The 17,162-nt window shown below is 46.0% G+C and overlaps 1 protein-coding gene across 4 annotated transcripts in view; it reads left to right on the top strand.

Annotated features, from left to right (window-relative positions):
* Window positions 1-17,162, top strand: part of Sws (patatin like phospholipase domain containing sws) — a 180,110-nt gene that overhangs the window by 105,572 nt on the left and 57,376 nt on the right. For all 4 annotated transcript variants that reach the window (XM_077673128.1, XM_077673115.1, XM_077673122.1 and 1 more), the window contains exons 22-24: window positions 4,510-4,678; window positions 6,292-6,474; window positions 14,003-14,121. In XM_077673128.1, the coding sequence (XP_077529254.1) occupies window positions 4,510-4,678; window positions 6,292-6,474; window positions 14,003-14,121 (471 nt within the window). The remainder of the gene's footprint in view (window positions 1-4,509; window positions 4,679-6,291; window positions 6,475-14,002; window positions 14,122-17,162) is intronic.

Raw genomic sequence — 17,162 nt, 5'->3', positions numbered from 1 at the left:
GAATACAGGAGAGCAAACCCGAAAAGACCGGCATGGTGCGAATCATACAGTGGAACTGTCGTGGCCTATTGCGCAACATAGATGATATTCATGAATTGTTGGAGAAGTCCCAACCGTCTATTATCTGTCTGCAGGAAACTCATTTGTCTTCTATGCACAATAATCCATTCAGGAAACACAATCTTTACCGCAAAGACAGGATAAATTCGCTTGTATCTTCTGGAGGAGTGGCAATCGTCACTCCCCAGTCGATCCCAACAAACGAACTGAAGCTTCAAACCACTTTGGAAGCAGTAGCCATTAGAACAAACATTGGAATAGCCTTCACGATTTGCTCCTTGTATATTCCACCAACCGTTTCAGTGACCCAGAATGATCTGTTCAGACTCATAGATGAGTTGCCTGAGCCTTTCCTGTTGCTGGGGGATCTCAATGCGCACAATCTACTGTGGAGAAGTGCTAGAAGTGACACACGAGGCCGACTTATCGAGGCTGTAGTGTCGGCAGCTCCTTTGCATTTATTCAATAATGGGAGTCCCACTTACATCTGCTCATCAACCCGCACCGAATCATGCATCGACATCTCTCTTGCAACGCCATCCCTGTGCCTTTTTCACTTGGTCAACACTTCAAAACCCTCTCGGGAGTGACCACTACCCAGTTTTTCTGGACTCAACACCGGCGATACCCATGCTACCAGAGCGCACCAAAAGGTGGAAGTTGCAGGAGGCCAACTGGTCTCTTGAGTAATGAAGAAGCATATAATGCACCTTTCTCCATGGCTGAACTACTTCTGGCGATTGCTCAGGGAAAAAGCAGGGCTGCAGGACCAGACCGAATTCATTATGAAGTGTTAAGACATCTGACCCCAGGAACCTTAAAAGCCATACTACATTTCTTCAATAAAATATGGTATGAAGCCTACTTTCCAGTAGCGTGGCAGGAAACCATTATGCTCCCGCTACTGACGCCAGGTAAACACCGTAGTGAACCAGCAAGCTACAGGCCAATTGCCTTGACAAGCTGCCTCGGAAAATGTTTTGAACGGATGATCAACAAGCGGCTCACTCACTTTCTGGAAGAAAATCACGTTATTGATGCCCTTCAGTTTGGTTTCCATGCAAGGCACTTAACATCTGACCACCTTCTCCGTTTAGAAACTAAAATTAGGGAGTCCTTTATTCAACGACAACACTGCGTCTCCGTATTTTTTTTACTTGTCGAAGGCTTATGACACCACATGGAAACATGGTATAATTCTAGATCTGCAGGGTTATGGTGTAAAAGGCAGAATGCTTGGAATGCTGAAAAGTTACCTTTCCGATCGCTCCTTTCGAGTGAAATTTGGAACAGTATTATCGGATGTGTACACTCAGGAAATTGGCGTACCTCAGGGAGGTGTTCTTAGTGTTACATTGTTCCTAATCAAACTAAACTCAGTTGCACATGTAATACCGAAATCTTTGATGTATTCGCTTTATGCGGACGATATTCAGATCAGCTTTTCCTCGTGCAACTTAGCATCCTGCGAAAGGCAACTGCAACTTGGCATAAACCGTCTGGTGCAGTGGGCCGAGGAAAATGGATATATTTTTTGTGCAGAAAAAACAGTCTGTGTGCCTTTCAGTCTGTACCGAGAAATTGTGTTAGATCCTCAGCTGCACATTAAATCAGCCCAAATCCCTGTTTGAACTGAGCACAAATTTCTTGGTCTAATATTTGACCAAAAGTTGACATTTAAAAGCCACATTAATTATCTAAAACAAAAATGTCTGAAATCAATGAACGTCTTAAAGCATTTATCCTATAGAACCTGGGGCTCAGATCGTACCTGCCTTTTGCGGCTGTACAACAGTCTAATTCGTTCCCAGTTGGATTATGGCTGCTTTATTTATGGATCTGGTCGCGAATCTGTACTCAAAGCTACCCCATTCACCACTCAGGATTGAGAATAAGCACCGGAGCTTTCCGGACATCTCTGGTGCAAAGCCTGTATGCAGAAACCAATCAATGGTTACTTAACAAACGGAGAGTACTCCTCAGAAACATGTACATGATGAGAATTCTTTCCTGCACTACTCACCCTTGTCGACAGCTGTTTTTGAAACCTCGCTTTGAAACTCTCTTTACCAACAAGCCTCGGATTATTCCAACCATGTTTTTCAGATACCGCATTCTTAATGAAGCCCTTGACTTTTATGTAGATGATATCATGCTGGTCACCCACAGAACCGGTTATGCTCCATGGGAATACCGCAAGCCACAATGTGACTTTTCCTTGCTGAAGTACAATAAGCACTACACTCCAAAGGAACTACTGCAACAAGAGTTCTTAGATATCCAGTTCAGGTATTTCGGATGTGCTACTTACTTCACAGATGGTTCTAAAGGAGAAAGGCATGTGGGAGCAGCTGCAATTGGACCTAATTACGAAGAATGCCAGCAGCTCAGACCTGACGCTAGTATCTTCACTGCCGAACTGCATGCCATACAGCTCGTTTTAAACAAAGTATGCACTGAAAGGACACCGCAGTCAATCATCTTCTCTGACTCTCTCAGCGCACTAGTAGCCCTGTGTTCAGGAAACAAAACCAAAAATCCGCTTGTCCAACAAGTGCTTAACCAACTGATGGACTGTAGCAAAAATCACTTAGACGTGAGCTTCTGTTGGGTACCGAGTCATGTAGGAATTGACGGCAATGAAAAGGCAAATGCCCTCGCAGCCCAGACAAAAGAGCTCGAGGTGACAGAAACTGGTTTACCCTACCAGGATTACAGACGGAGACTAAAATTATCAATAACGAAAAAGTGGCAGTCTGAATGGACAGAACTCAATGAAAACAAGCTCCACCTTGTGAAGCCGCACCTGGGAGAGTGGCGGAGCTGCAGACATAAGGATTTGTAGAGGTGGTGTTATGTCGCCTAAGAATTGGGCACACGCGCTTGACCCACAACTTCCTATTGCTGGGAGAAGACCCTCCAGAATGTGAGCAATGTGGGAAGCGCCTTACAGTAATACACATACTTATCGAGTGTCCTAGTTATGAAAACAAGCGTCGTGAATTTTTTTTCCCACTTTTATACATTTCACATTCCATTGCACCCTGATTTACTGCTAGGTGATGAACCCCTGGTTCTCTTGGAAAAGGTTTTTAAATTTTTGAGTGCCATCAAGCTTTTAGAGAAACTTTGATTTTACCATGTTACGTCATTTTTACATGAGTGGTTTTTAAATTTTTCAGTGCACTCAAGGTTTTACAGAAACTCTAATTTTACCACTTTACATGATTTTTCATGAGCCTTTTACAGTAGTGTGTTCAAGATATATACCTTGTGTCTGGCGCATTATAGCCAAATTTGGCTGCTGCACCAATAAAATTCAAATTCAAAATTCAAATTCGTATTTTTTGCCGACTGCGTCGATGAGGGCGTCACGTCAGTGGTGTGCAATGCACTGACAGATGAGGATATCATTTCTCGGGTCAAAAGCGCAGAACCTGTGGCTGCCAGTGACAATGAGGAGGACGACGACGCAGCACCAGTGCAGCTGTCGGCTCGGAAGTCATGGCTGGATTGAAAGCCACTCGTCCCTTCTTCAGCTTCCAAGAAGGCAAAAAGAAAACCTTCCGATACATTTGCTCATTAGAGCGAAAAGGGCTGGCTGTCACCTTCGAAAACAGCAACAGGCAGACTGTGATCATGTACTTTTTCAAGTATCAAACTGTTATCATGCCCTACTGCTTCTGAATCACAGTGTGCTGCTGTTATCCTTCACTTTCATTAGTTCGAACCTTCATTAATTCAAGCTGAGATGGCGTCCCCTTGCGACTCGAATTAACGAGATTTCACTGTAATTGCTTTCTTCCTTTCAACAGTTTTCCATCAAATAACATTAAGGGCTGCTGCCTTTGCATTCAAGCACAGGTGACAGTAGCTACTTCCCTACAGGTGTTCAATGTTTATAAAAACAATATGCTCATTCTAGCTCATATTTCACAGAAAAATGTATTCTGTGATCTATTTATTCTGGCATAGCTGTCAGTGGCCACAATTACTGTGTTACTTTGCTACCTTTATTCTTGACTAGATCAGCCTTCTTTTTTGCACGGACTGGTAGAGCCCTCTGTCGGTGTTAAAACAAAACATATTATGCAGACGGGCTCAAGTGCAAAGCATTGGCATGCAGTATTCCGCCTGCCACTGTTTCAGCTTAAACAATGTTTTAAATAGTATTTCTTTATCTGCATGTGCCAGTACAAGCAAGTTGCATTGTAGTTCACCGCCATGGTTGCTAGCATAATGATGCATTGATTTTGGTGGCTGTGCAGCCTACATAACGTCGGTGGAGCCGAAATATGCATTTATAAATTTTTTAACGACACTGCCGGCAAAGTGCACGGTGTTTGGAGTGATGTTCTTTCATTTTGGCTGGAGAACATGCACTCGACATGTTTCAGTTGTCGTGCTTAAGTAAGGCCGACTGTGGAGGTGACCATGGTGGCGGCGCAGGGCCAACGAGTACCGGCTGTGCAACTGGCTGGGCCAGCAGGAGGACCGCAACCGGGTGCTGCTGTACCAGTGCGATAGCCAGATGACCTCGTGGACCCAGCGCTGCATCCGGCAGGCTGACTGCATCCTCATCGTGGCCCTGGCCGACCAGGAGCCCCTCGTCGGACAGGTATCCCACTGCTGCGTTGCCAGGGAGAGGGAGAGGGGAGATCCCACTGGCTGTGCCTCACTAAGAGTGGGGGAGATGGGAGGAGTCGGTCTTTTTTTGCTGATTTAATGGGTGGTTGAACCAGCGTGCACATTTTGCCATGACCATCTTCCTCTGTGGGCATGGTGCTGTGCACGAGGGAGGGGCCACTTCATCTTGCAGCTCCGCTTAGCGACGACACCTTTTAGGGGTGCGTGCAACATGGTATAGTGAGCAAAGAATGCACAACATGAAGGAAACGGCACAACAAAGCTAGGCTCAGATCCCATTAGATTGAAGAGAATGCTTGAACATGAACATTTAGAAGAGACCTCGAGCTATTATTGCGCAAAGGAGAATGCACAAAAAAGGAGCAGCTCAATAAAGCTTGGCTCAGATCCCATTAGATTGGTGAAAATGATAAATAGCTCAATAATCAGCGAATAGCATGAATCGCATTTTCAAAGCGCTTGAACTTCACCTCGAAATGTTATCATCATGTTACATAAGCGTCGCAAGAGCCCGTGTCTCCCAAGTTCCGCTCTGTCTCGGGCCTTCTGGAATAGCACCTCAGATCTGCTCCTCTGTGTGAATGTCGCGACACATAATTTCTGGCTTCAGAATGCGTGTGATGTCTGGCTGAAATGTGTGTGTGAATGTCTCAGCATTCTGATTTGTAACTTCTGGGCAGCTCACAAAGTAGCTAAGGAATTTAAAAAATCTCACAAATGAGCAGTCAAATTGAGATGTAGCAGATTAGATAAGTCAGAACCACAGCTTCTTGCGCATCTAGTACGGTGCTTTAAGTACAGCAGGCACAAATTTCAGGGTGGCACTAATTTGCATAATCTCCAAGCCAAAGTGCATTGCGTACATTGTGTTAAATTTCTGCTTTTGCAAATTTATTCTCCTGCCGCGAGGAAGGATCCTGATCTGCGAGCATTTCTACAGCGGCATAATGGTCTTGAAAATGAGTCGGAGCCGTGGTCTAGTACATGTGGTTGAAAACAAATTATGCCATGTTTGACCAGGAAGACAATTGTATTTTTGTTTCATTCCATCTCACTCTGGTTTCATTTCACTCTAGTTTTGTTTCAATCACTGCTGTAGGTGATTAGCAAGCTGCTGTTTTAAAACAAATCATGTGATGCTGCCGTTGGCTTTCGGTGACCAGGAGGAGTATGAGAAAATGGCTGTAAAGCAAGTTTTAATGCAGCTTCCTTAAGCCGTATAGCAGTATGTATGCTAGGATAAAAGGGTAATGCTAGCTCAAAGTTTCATTGCACTAATTAGCTCACGGGATTGATATTTGAAAACAATTGTATGATTGCACTTTTGCTCTATAGTACTATGTACTAGTGCAGCACGTATATGCAGCATATTATAGAACGTATGGTTAGTGCGTAGCAGCATATTAGCAGAGCCGCACAAGGATGTACACAACTGGTAACAGCATCTGACAACCACTGCCGCCATTGCTCCCCACGTGTGCATCTGTGTGGTGCTGTTGGCGAGCTGAACAGGCCCGTGTTTTCGGAGCTGGGAGTGTAGTGGGCCTCCTCCTCCTCTTCCTCCTTCTCCCCCCTTGGGCACAGCTGGAGAAGCAGGCGGAGAGCATAGCGCAGCGCACCCAGAAGGAGCTGGTGCTGCTGCACCGGGAAGGAGCGGACAAGCCGCGCAGCACGGTGGCCTGGCTCAACATGCGCTCCTGGTGCTCCTCCCACCACCACATCCGCTGCCCCAAGCGCATGTTCATGCGCCACTCGCCCTCCCGCATTGTGAGTGTGCTACTACGGTATAGTCCGCTTATAGTGAACCCAGTTTTAACGAAATCCCGGTTATAACGAACAAATCTCCATTTCCCGTTACCATTTCTATACATAGATATAATGTCCAGATATAGCAAACAATGGACATAACGAACTGATTTCTGTTTCTCGATGTGTTCATTGTAAACCCTCCCGCAGCGCCTGCTCCTATTCAGCCGGAATTACCACCACTACCACTCTGTCAGGATACTAGTACGAGAAGAAATGCAAAAGAGTAAACTGCATTCATCTGTAAACGCTGTTTTAAGCTGTTTGCTTCACAAACTACTGAATTTGTGAAGTGCCAAAAGCAAAAATCTTGTTTTACCCTAAATTAGGTACTAAATTTTGCTATACTATAACAAAGTGTTGCTTCTTTCTGAACCAAACTACTCGACTTGTGGTTTATCTGTTATGGGCTCAAATTTGAAAATTCCAATTTTGGGGGTTTTACTCGCCACAGCTACACCTGGGCTATGAAGCATGTCGTAGGGGAGGGCTGTGGACTAATTTGACCACCTGCAATTTTCAGCATGTGGCAAAATCTCTACACACAGGCGTTTCATTCGCCTCTATCAGAAAAGCAGCAGCTGCGGTCAGGAACCAACCCACATCTATGGGCTGCCTTATCCACTGGGCCACCACGGCGGGCATTTTTTATCAGTACGCACACCAGTTGTGTAACCCGTGAGTTATAACAATACAGTATTGAAGTGCCAGCAGTTTAAGTTTTTACCCAGGATTTAACACATTCACTGCGTCGTGGGTCACCGGTGGGTCACCGCCTGTGCTGCTTCTACACGGCAGTGAAGTTGCGAGCCTGCATCTGCTTGCGGATGCGATAACTTCATCACACGTGAATGAAGAGATACGATTCTTGTTGCATGAGGTTATAAATTGCCAGAAGAATACTTTTCTGGTGCTAAATTCCATGACCCACCGGTGACCCACAGCGCACTCAATGAGACTGTTTTCGTGCCGGGTGCGGTGTGACTCACCAGTGACCCATGCTTGCAAACGCTCTGTGATGTGTTGCCGTGTCAGGTTTGAAAGTGCAACCAATATACATATAGTATATATATATATATTGCATTAGACGTGGGGCGCCACTATTGTATTCAAGTGGTGGCCTATTTCTCTGTTGTGTTTGTATCGTTTATCTTTCAGCTTTGTATCTTATATCTCTTTGTAACTTTGTAGCGTTGTATCTTATAGCTTTGTAGCTTTCAAATAAACGCGCTGAACGCCAGCAAGAAAAGTAGCAGCACCATCTCTTTTGGAGCAAATGAAACAGGCATAGGCACGTGACCCACTGGTCGGTCACTACGAACGTAACTGAGACCTCATGAAAGCATGCCGCAGCGAATGTGTTAACAACATGGAAGCATAACTTTGCAGACCAAGTGTGTAGACTAAGCAGTGCGTGCCCAAACCGACTCAACGCAGCTTGCCAGAAAGGAGGAATGATTTTATTTTATTTATTTTATTTAATACATACTGCAGACCATGGCTAGGTCCAAGCAGGGGGGCACAAGAAGATAAAATGCAGAAAAATACAAACAATACAAGCAAACAAGGCACTTATACAGGGGGTAATTCATTCCACTCTTGTATCGTACGCGGAAAAAAAAGAATATTTGAAGGTGTCAGTAGCAGCAAAATATGGGGTGAAAGCGTTCGGGTTGTGATGCCTAGTAGGTCTTGTTGACAACGGTGACAAGAACGGTGATGGGTCAATTGACAGTGCACCTTTGCTTAGTGAAGAAAGGAAATCAAGGCGGAAGCACTTTCTCCTGGATTCGAGGCTTGGGATATTGTTAGTAAGCATTATTTGTGCGGGAGAATCAGTGCGGGAGTATTTAGAGTAAATAAACCTTACAGCTTTTCTCTGAATTCTTTCTATTTTACGGATGTTGTGATTAGTGTAGGGGTCCCAGACTATACAGGCATATTCGAGCTTAGGTCTAATAAAAGTAAAGTAGCTGAGGAGCTTGACGTTAGAAAGGGAATTTCTGAGTTTGTGTTTTAAGAAGCATAGCTTACGAAAGGCAGATGAGCAAATATTGTCAATGTGTAAATTCCACGAAAGATTGCTGGTTAGTGTGACACCGAGGTACTTATGACTGGTGACTTGTTTCAATGGCGATGTTCCTAGTGTGTATTGATAGTCGTACGGAACTTTCTTTCGTGTTATGCGAAGATACAGTGTTTTGTCGGCATTCAACACCATTCCCCAGTTCTTGCACCATTCAAGTATATTAGTAAGATTGGTATTAAGTTCGCACTGATCAGCACAGCATGAAACATCCCGAAACAAGACTGCATCATCCGCGAACAACCGAATTTGCACACCAGTGGTAATTACATTAACAATATCATTTATATACAGTATGAAAAGCAATGGACCCAGCACACTTCCCTGCGGAACTCCCGAAGTGACATCAAGATAGCCGGACTTTATCCCATCTATTGTGACCAGTTGTTTGCGGTTTGTCAAGTAATTTCCAACCCATGTGACCAGAATTTCGGGGAGGCCAATATTTCGCATCTTAAGAATTAATTTGTCATGTGGTACCTTGTCGAATGCTTTACTGAAGTCTAGAAAAATTGCATCTATTTGACCGGTGTTGTCTAAGGTGTGTGCAAACGAGTGAAATACTGTAACTAACTGTGTGACGGTGGAGTACCCTTTCCTGAACCCGTGTTGGAAACCTGTTAGAATATTATGGTCGTTTAAGTATTCAAGAATGCGAGTGGCGATAATGTGTTCCATTAGTTTGCAACAAGAAGATATTAGAGATATTGGACGGTAATTCCGAAAACATAGGCGGTCACCCTTTTTAAAGATAGGTACAACCAGAGCTATCTTCCAGTCTTCGGGGAGCACGCCATACATTAAAGAAGTACGAAATAAAACAACAAGAAATTTAGCCAGTGGCTCAGCATAGCGACGAAGAAATATGTTTGCAATGCTGTCGGGGCCACATGATTTTTTGCTATTAAGGTTCAAAAGCATAGATAACACGCCAGAGTAAGAAATAAAGCTAACATCAGAAGGGCGATACACTGTGGTATGCGCCAGCATACATGCGCAAGAACCAGAGAATACACTTTGAAAGTACTGGTTAAAATGCTGAGCAATTGCCTGCGGGTCTGAAACAACAGAACCATCCACTACAATTTCTTTCACCAGCTTCTTTTTTTCACAAATGTAATTCCAAAATTTACTTGGGTCGTTTTTAATAAAATTAGGCAGCAGTGTTTTAAAATAATAGTCTTTGGAGCAACGAACCTCACGTGCCAAACTATTCTTTATCTCTTCTACATCGGGCGATTGTACATGTCTTTTTTTTAAGCGTTTAATTCTTCGCTTAAGGTGGATTATCTTGCGGGTTACCCAAGGCGTGTGTTTACAGACTCTTTTTCGCTTATTTGGCACAAAATTTTGTACGCAATGTTGGCACATTTCTTTAAATTTTTTCCAAAGGGCGCATACGTCGTCTCCATCAAAATCATCAAGACAGGATTCCAAATGCTCAATTATACATTCATCGTTAGCTTGTGAATAATCTTTGAAAGAGCGTGACGAACATTTATCAGTACTGACAGACCGTCCCAATGGCAGAGAGGTACAAACAAGATGATGATCTGACAAGCCTGGTTCCACTATTACTGTACTCTCTGTAAAGTCGCGGTGAACGAATACAAGATGTAATACAGAACTGGATGTACCTTTGACACGAGTGGGTTCTTTAACTAATTGAATCAAGTCGTGAGTAAGCATTATATCGAACAAAATATGTATTTGTTTGTTGGGTTCATAGTCTGTCTGGAGACGCTCCCAGTTGACTCCTGGGAAGTTGAAGTCACCAATCAGTATTATTTTGCTATTTTGGAACTGAAGCATGTGATCACGCAATTTGGCAACATAATCAGTTCCGGCATCCGGCGGTCTATAAAGAGCATAAAGAATGAAACTGTATCCCCAACAAGACAATTTAAGACATGTGCACTCAAGCCCGAAAAGATTATCAATAAAGACGGCTTCTATTGATTTCTTGATCAGAACGGCAACCCCGCCCCCCCCTAGATTCCCTATCTTTCCGGTATATATTGTAACCAGGAGGGAAAACGTGGTCGTCACTTACATCACTGCGCAACCAGGTTTCAGTGACCACCGCAATATGAGGGTCATGCTGCAGTAACAAAATTTCGAACTGTTCTGTTTTGTTATTGACACTTCGTGCATTTAAATTGATGATTCGCAGCTGTCGTTCCTTGCAAATGTTTATGTTATTTGGTGCGCAGTGTTTGTTAAAGGGTACAGAGCGGTTCGTTTGGTGTATACTCTTGCTTAGCGTGATGTGCTTTGCGCCGATGACTGGAGTCGTGTCATTGGGCGGCTCCTGTTCATGGCGTCCTTTTTTTGTAGTGGTACTCGTTCATTTTTATCGCTGTCCCAGACATAGGCTTTGTCGTTTATGTACAATTTGGTAAATGCTAATGCAACTTTCTCCTTTTTATCGCGGTTCGGTTTGGCGCTTTCCCACAGTTTCTTACGTACATCTCGAACTTTTTTGGAAAAATCCTCACCAATTGAGAAATCGGTATTTTTCAGTTTATGACCGTTCTTTAGTATACTGCTCTTGTCTCTCGTGTCAAGCAGTTTGAAGATTACAGGTCGTGTCTTGTTTGGAACTGGCCTTCTAAACGATGAATCCGTTCAATTGCAACCGGTTTCAGTTCCAGAGTGCCCTCAATGATTTCATTGTTCACTACATGCTCTAGCATTTCGTTTGTCTCCCTTTCAACCTCAGGTATGCCGTAAACAATCAAATTTGATCTCCTGCTGTGGTTTTCTAATTCATCAATTTTATTCTCTAGAACCTGGATTTGAGCACTCATAGAGGCCACTTGTTCCTGATAAGCCTCGACCTTTCGTTCCAGTCGCGTGAGGGTATCCATTTTGCTTTCTATGTTGGCCAATCGGGTCTCTTTTATTTCCTTAATATCGCAAGCTGTTGCTTCTAGCTGCTTGCAGATTTGCGCGAATTCCGGGCCAGGGTTTGTTTCAATATCTCCACCGAGTAGTAATAACAATTTCTTTAGTACAGACGTGGTGGTACGCATCATGACACACAATTGTGGGCACGGCAGCACAAGCAAAAAAGGGTCGCTAGAACGGATACACTTCTCGTTTGGTAATCTCACCTGCGTAAAGAAGATCAGCGGATTGTAAGCCCAACGCATACTGCCAGTGCCGCCGTGCCCACTGAGCTTGAGGAACGGAGGCTGCTTATATGTAGTCCAGTTGCACGATGGCGCCGCCTGCAGGCTGACATCCTCGGTTGTAAGCAATGACGTAGACGATCCGTGAGATAGTCCATCCAACGACGTTGGTCGCGGCAGGCAAGACACGTGGTGTCTTGAACGGTGGCCATGCGCAGATAGGCCTCCGACAAACGGTCCGGGTTGACTGGCATTTGCATGCCCGAACAAGCCGAGTAGCTGCGTAAAGAAGATCAGCGGATTGTAAGCCCAACGCATACTGCCAGTGCCGCCTGCATGTTACTAAAGCAGTTTTTTTTTTTTTTTTACCTTGTTGGTTAACACCAGCTTATGGGACCTTGTTAGGTAGCTATAATAATGCAATGCTGCAATGTTTTTTTTTTTTTTTAATACACTGGAAAGACATTCCCTGGCCCTCTCATCTCCTGGGCCAGCTGGGAGCAGGAGGCGAGAGAAGCAGTGGTGGGTCTTCTCCTTCACAGAAGGCATCAGTCGTTCACTATTTCTGAGGCCTGGAAAGATGGAAGAATGCGCTAACAGGGGTGGGACTTCTGCCATGCTTAAATATGTGGTTCTGGCACTTAATATGCCATGGCAGCACCTCTCCCAGTCCAATGACTGGAGTTGGCTGACACTGTGATACTCACTTGTTGTACGGACCATTACAATATAAGTGGTTCACTTTACTGCATAACATACAGCGAAGTTGACGGTGCCAGTACTATTATAAGTGGGTTGGGCTGTATTAGCGTTTTGGCACACACCCTGTGGAACCCATTTCTCTCCCCTGCAAGCTAGCATATCTTCCACGCTTCTTCCAAAGTTTTCAGCATTGTCTCTGGTTTTTGGTCTTTTGAGCCCAGTCAGTTGAGTGCCGTGTACGTGTTGATAATTATACTTGATCACAAGCTTTCGGCCAGTGACAGTCCTTTCATAACAGGCCCCAGCGCAGTTTCCATGAAAGCCTGTGTTGTCCTTCAGCTGGCTAAAGCAGAATAGGCCTCGTCTAGGTTGCTGTTGTGCTCATGAGTGAGGTTTCTTTTATCCAAACCCTATGGGCCCTCGGTGGATGAAAAGAGGGCTTCCACCAACCAGAAACGGGATCCTTGAAAAGCTTCTAGTACATCGTGCTCTGGGAAAAAAAAAATGCTGCACCAGATGAAGCATTGTAGTGTACCTTGCCTAAAAATATACATTTTTAGGGGGGTCAAAAACCTGGCCAGAAATGGGCAGCAGATGTGAGCAAAAAAAGAAAAACAGCAAAGGATTGAGATTTAAAAGTAGATTGCTTCTTCTATGTTTATTTGTGGGGTACTTTGTACTGTTATACAGTACGTACAAAGATTTTACGTGAAATTGAAGCAGGAGGAAATTTCTGTATTGTTGCTCCACAGCATACTTTAAAGGGACCCTGCAACACTTTTTTTTTCTACATCGTAAATGCTTTCAGAAAGTAGTCAGTCAACACATCCAGTACTTAGATTAGGGGGTTGCAAAGTACCTCAGCCAAAAATTACGACTCCATACCCATCAGATAACTTAAAAACTTGCTCAAAATATGTTTTTCTTTTTCTTTCCTGGCCTTGGCGTTCTACGACCGCTTGAATTACATTATTACAGCGATGTAGCAGCTATTGGCCGGCTTTCCTTCAGTTGCAGCAATGCACACATTCGATCATCATCATCATCAATGGCCTATTTAGGTCCAGTGCAGGATGAAGGCATCTCCTATTGACTGCCACCCACTTTTGGATAGCCACTTAAAAAGAAAGCCACTAATGCAAAAGCTGAAACGGAACGCGTATCTGCTGCGCCAAGCAAATGATGCAGTGTCACTCCATGCTGGCGTTAAGTGTAGCTTTCACAATGCTTCCAGATGCGAAGGAAAGAGTGAAAGCATTTATCAGAAGTGTTGCAGAGTCCCTTTAATAGTTTGTGCATCAATCGTGTGCATTGATATTGCTTTTTCATGTTGCATTTAAGCATTTACGTGCTTTTCAAGGAGTATTATTGAAATGTCTGTCAAACCAGGCGACCGTTTTCAAGGAATATTTTAGAGAGGGTTACAAAGTACTAGTTGCAGTGAACACGTGACAGCCTATTGTGGCTGTGCAGGAGCTTGTGTAGGCTTCTGTGTGCCGTGCTCGTTCCCCAGTGGCCCACCCTGCTTTAGTGGTGCCTAACGGGAGTTGCTGTGTGCTTCATGCAGGCGGAGGTGTACAAGAAGGTGCAAGAGGGTGTGGTGAACGTGCACTCGGACTTTGCGCGTCTGGCGCGGTTCCTCACGGGCACGTCCATAGGCCTGGTACTGGGTGGTGGAGGAGCCAGGTGGGTCTGACGGATGGCTGGCATTGTGTTCGCTGCACACGTGGGGTCCAGCCCCATTAAGTGACCCTGCTGCCTAATTGGACTTGGGCATGACAGGCGAGCACGGTCGGTAATTGCACTTTGCAGCCATCAACAGTGGACAATGCGACTCAGAGTCAGTCATCTGGCTGCAGTAAAGTACTTGCAAAATGAAGAAATGGCATTGACTTGAATGAGTGACTCACCAAATTCACTGTAGCTTACTTTGCAGATGCCCTGCCATTGTTGCTAGCGCACCAGTTTACAAACTTTCTATTCATGAATTGTGAGACTTGCCATCTGGTGGAAATCACATTGATGTAGTACAGCTGAACCTCAGTATAAGCGTGCATACGGCGCCCGCAGGGGGCACCTTGTGTACTCAAGGTGTTTTGGTGAGTAGCGCCACCATGGTCCCGAGCTCCGCAGGGGTGCCTACTGCCCATATCTTGCAACACCACGGACCCGAGCACATGTGGGTTGGACCCACCCACGTCCCGGCTGTGCGTGGCTTTGCCGTGTCCGGGGAAAAGGGGAACCTGGTGTCACGCGTCTCACGCGGCAGAGAAATGAGGCTCGGTTTTGAAGCATTAGATTTCCACACAATATATTTACAAGACCAAAACCTCGAACAAACGCGATCATGACAAACTCCCAAGCATATCACACTACATCAAAAAGAAACACGCACAAACTCACACTATCAAAAATCTACTCAAGTAGTAACTATAGCACATTAACTGTCTATGCCAAATTCAAACAAGCCCCACCCTGTAGCACGTCGAAGCCACTGCTATTTCGATGACGTGTCCCGGTGGGTAGGCTTCCCCGTTGCCGAAAGTCGCAGCACGTCGCGATGGCCCGTGCTGGTCGTCAATGGTCCCCGGATGACCGTGGTGCGATGCCAAGGCTTCGCTGAGCGGCGCGGCTCAACAGGCGGCCGGCAGTGCGAAGCTGCTGGTCATTGGTGGTCCCGAGCTGCCCGCTGCCAGACGGTGCGGTGCCGCTGGTGCGTCGGGGGGCACGGCTCGACGGGTCGGCGGCGGTGCGATGCCGCCGGTCAGCAGGAGGCCAGCAGAGCGAAGCCGCTGGTAATCAGGGGTTCCGGGCAGCCCGCTGCCAAACGGTGTGATGCCGCTGGTGCGTTGTGGGGCACGGCCCGAACTTGCCACCGTTCCTCCAAGACCTCGTTCCACTCTGTCCACTCCAACTTCGTCGTCCTCCTCTTCGCCTCGCATCCTATCGTGTCAGGCTCCCATTTGCTGGTCAGATAACCTCCTCCTCCTCCTAATCACTCCGTGTATGTTCTTCATTGGCCCCTTCCAAATCCTTGTCGCATCTCGTACTCTGATTCTTCTTTCTCTTTGCCTTTTCTTCCATAATCTTCGTCTCGGGCCAATCCCCTTTCGGGTATGGGTTCTTTTTACCACATGACACCTGGTGGCTGAGCCAAAGTTGGGGTTGTTTTGGACCTTTACGGCCCCCCAGCAGCGGCAAAACGCCACTTCGGCCCCCGCTTCTCGCAGGCGGTGCCCCCGATCTGACCCGCCTGGGGGGAATCAGCCAGTCGCCTTTTCCTGTCCTCCTCTCAGCTCTTTCTCTTTCCTATTTCCTTTCCTAGCACTGTCCTGTCATCTCATTTCTTCCTTATTTCTAAGTTTTTCCAGGTGGCGAGGGTTAATCCTGTGCAAAGATGTCACCCTCGATCCCGAGCATAGGATTATAGTGGCAAGGTACGGCTAGCGTGTTAAGTCACATTCCCTTGTTGGGCTCGGTGGTGGGCGGCTGGCCTTGCTACCGAATGTACATCATGTATTTATGGCTTCTTTTTCCATCCCAAGAAAAACTGATCGGTCCCTGAAAAGGGGCTGCACCGAAGTACTTAGCATCAGAGCAGCTCCACCTGTCGAAACCTTTAACAAATACCTTGTGTTACACTCCGAAGAAGAAAATGCACCCCTAGCAAAAACATCGGTGTTCCTCATTGCAAAATGCCGCGAGAACATTGTTGGGAAAGAGTACCATGCAAAAAAACTTGCCTCAAGTGACCCGCTGGTAGAAGTACAAAGAAAAAACCAAAGTGAAAACCTCCTGAAACAGGACACCCTGGCTCAACTAAAAGTGACGGTCACACCACATCGTGGCCTAAACACAACCCAAGGCGTCATCTCTGAACGAGAACTAGTTCATGAGATGAGGAAATCCGAACTAAGCACATTGTTTTGACTTTTAACCGTCCAACACTTCCCGAATCAGTCCATGCTGCATTTGTTTCTTGTCCAGTGCGTCCATACATACCTAATCCGCGAAGGTGTTTCAAGTGCCAGAAGTATGGCCATGGAACTCTGTCGTGCCGTGGCCGATCCATCTGTGCTCACTGCGCAAGCACTGACCACACTAGTGACGATTGTAACAAGCAACAGGTGAAATGCCCAAACTGCAGTGGACCACACTCTGCCTTCTCACGTGCATGTCCATCATTCAAAAAAGAAAAAGAAATAATCCAAATGAAAGTCACTGAGAACCTAACGTTCCCACAAGCACGCCTGAAGCATGCCTTGCTATCGGGCAAAAGTTACGCAGACGCAGCTCGCCGGGGGGTGGGGCGTCGTCTGGTAGATGCGGGCACCCAGTACAGCGAGGCTGACCTGGTCCCGTCGCAGCCCCCCACTCAGCAGCAGAAAGTCTCTGGCTTCTGCTGCTACACTCCGACCTAGTGCTGGGCGAAAGGCCGCCAGCATGATTCCTGTCCAGGTCAGCGATGTTGACCTGGCCTCGTCTCCGGCACTTGTGCAACAGCAGAAGACTGCTCCTGTGGCTACTGCTGTTCCAGCTGTGCCCAGTGCTGCGGCTACGGCCTCTAGCACAAAGTCTGGTTCTGACAATCTTTCAACTTCAGAAACCGCGGTTGAGGCCATGGATGTCTCTCCAAGTACGTCTGCTCCTGAGGCATCACAGGAGCGCCGCAGTGCCACAGGTCGTGGCAAACCAACCAAACCAAAGGCCAGTAAAGTCGTTGCCCC

The sequence above is a fragment of the Haemaphysalis longicornis genome, unplaced genomic scaffold (assembly GCF_048455015.1).
Source record: "Haemaphysalis longicornis isolate Haplotype H1 unplaced genomic scaffold, Haemaphysalis longicornis Haplotype H1 scaffold_1, whole genome shotgun sequence".
NCBI classification, from domain to species: domain Eukaryota; kingdom Metazoa; phylum Arthropoda; class Arachnida; order Ixodida; family Ixodidae; genus Haemaphysalis; species Haemaphysalis longicornis.
The sequence above is the reverse complement of the archived record's forward strand: the minus strand, read 5'-3'. Positions and strand labels throughout refer to the sequence as shown.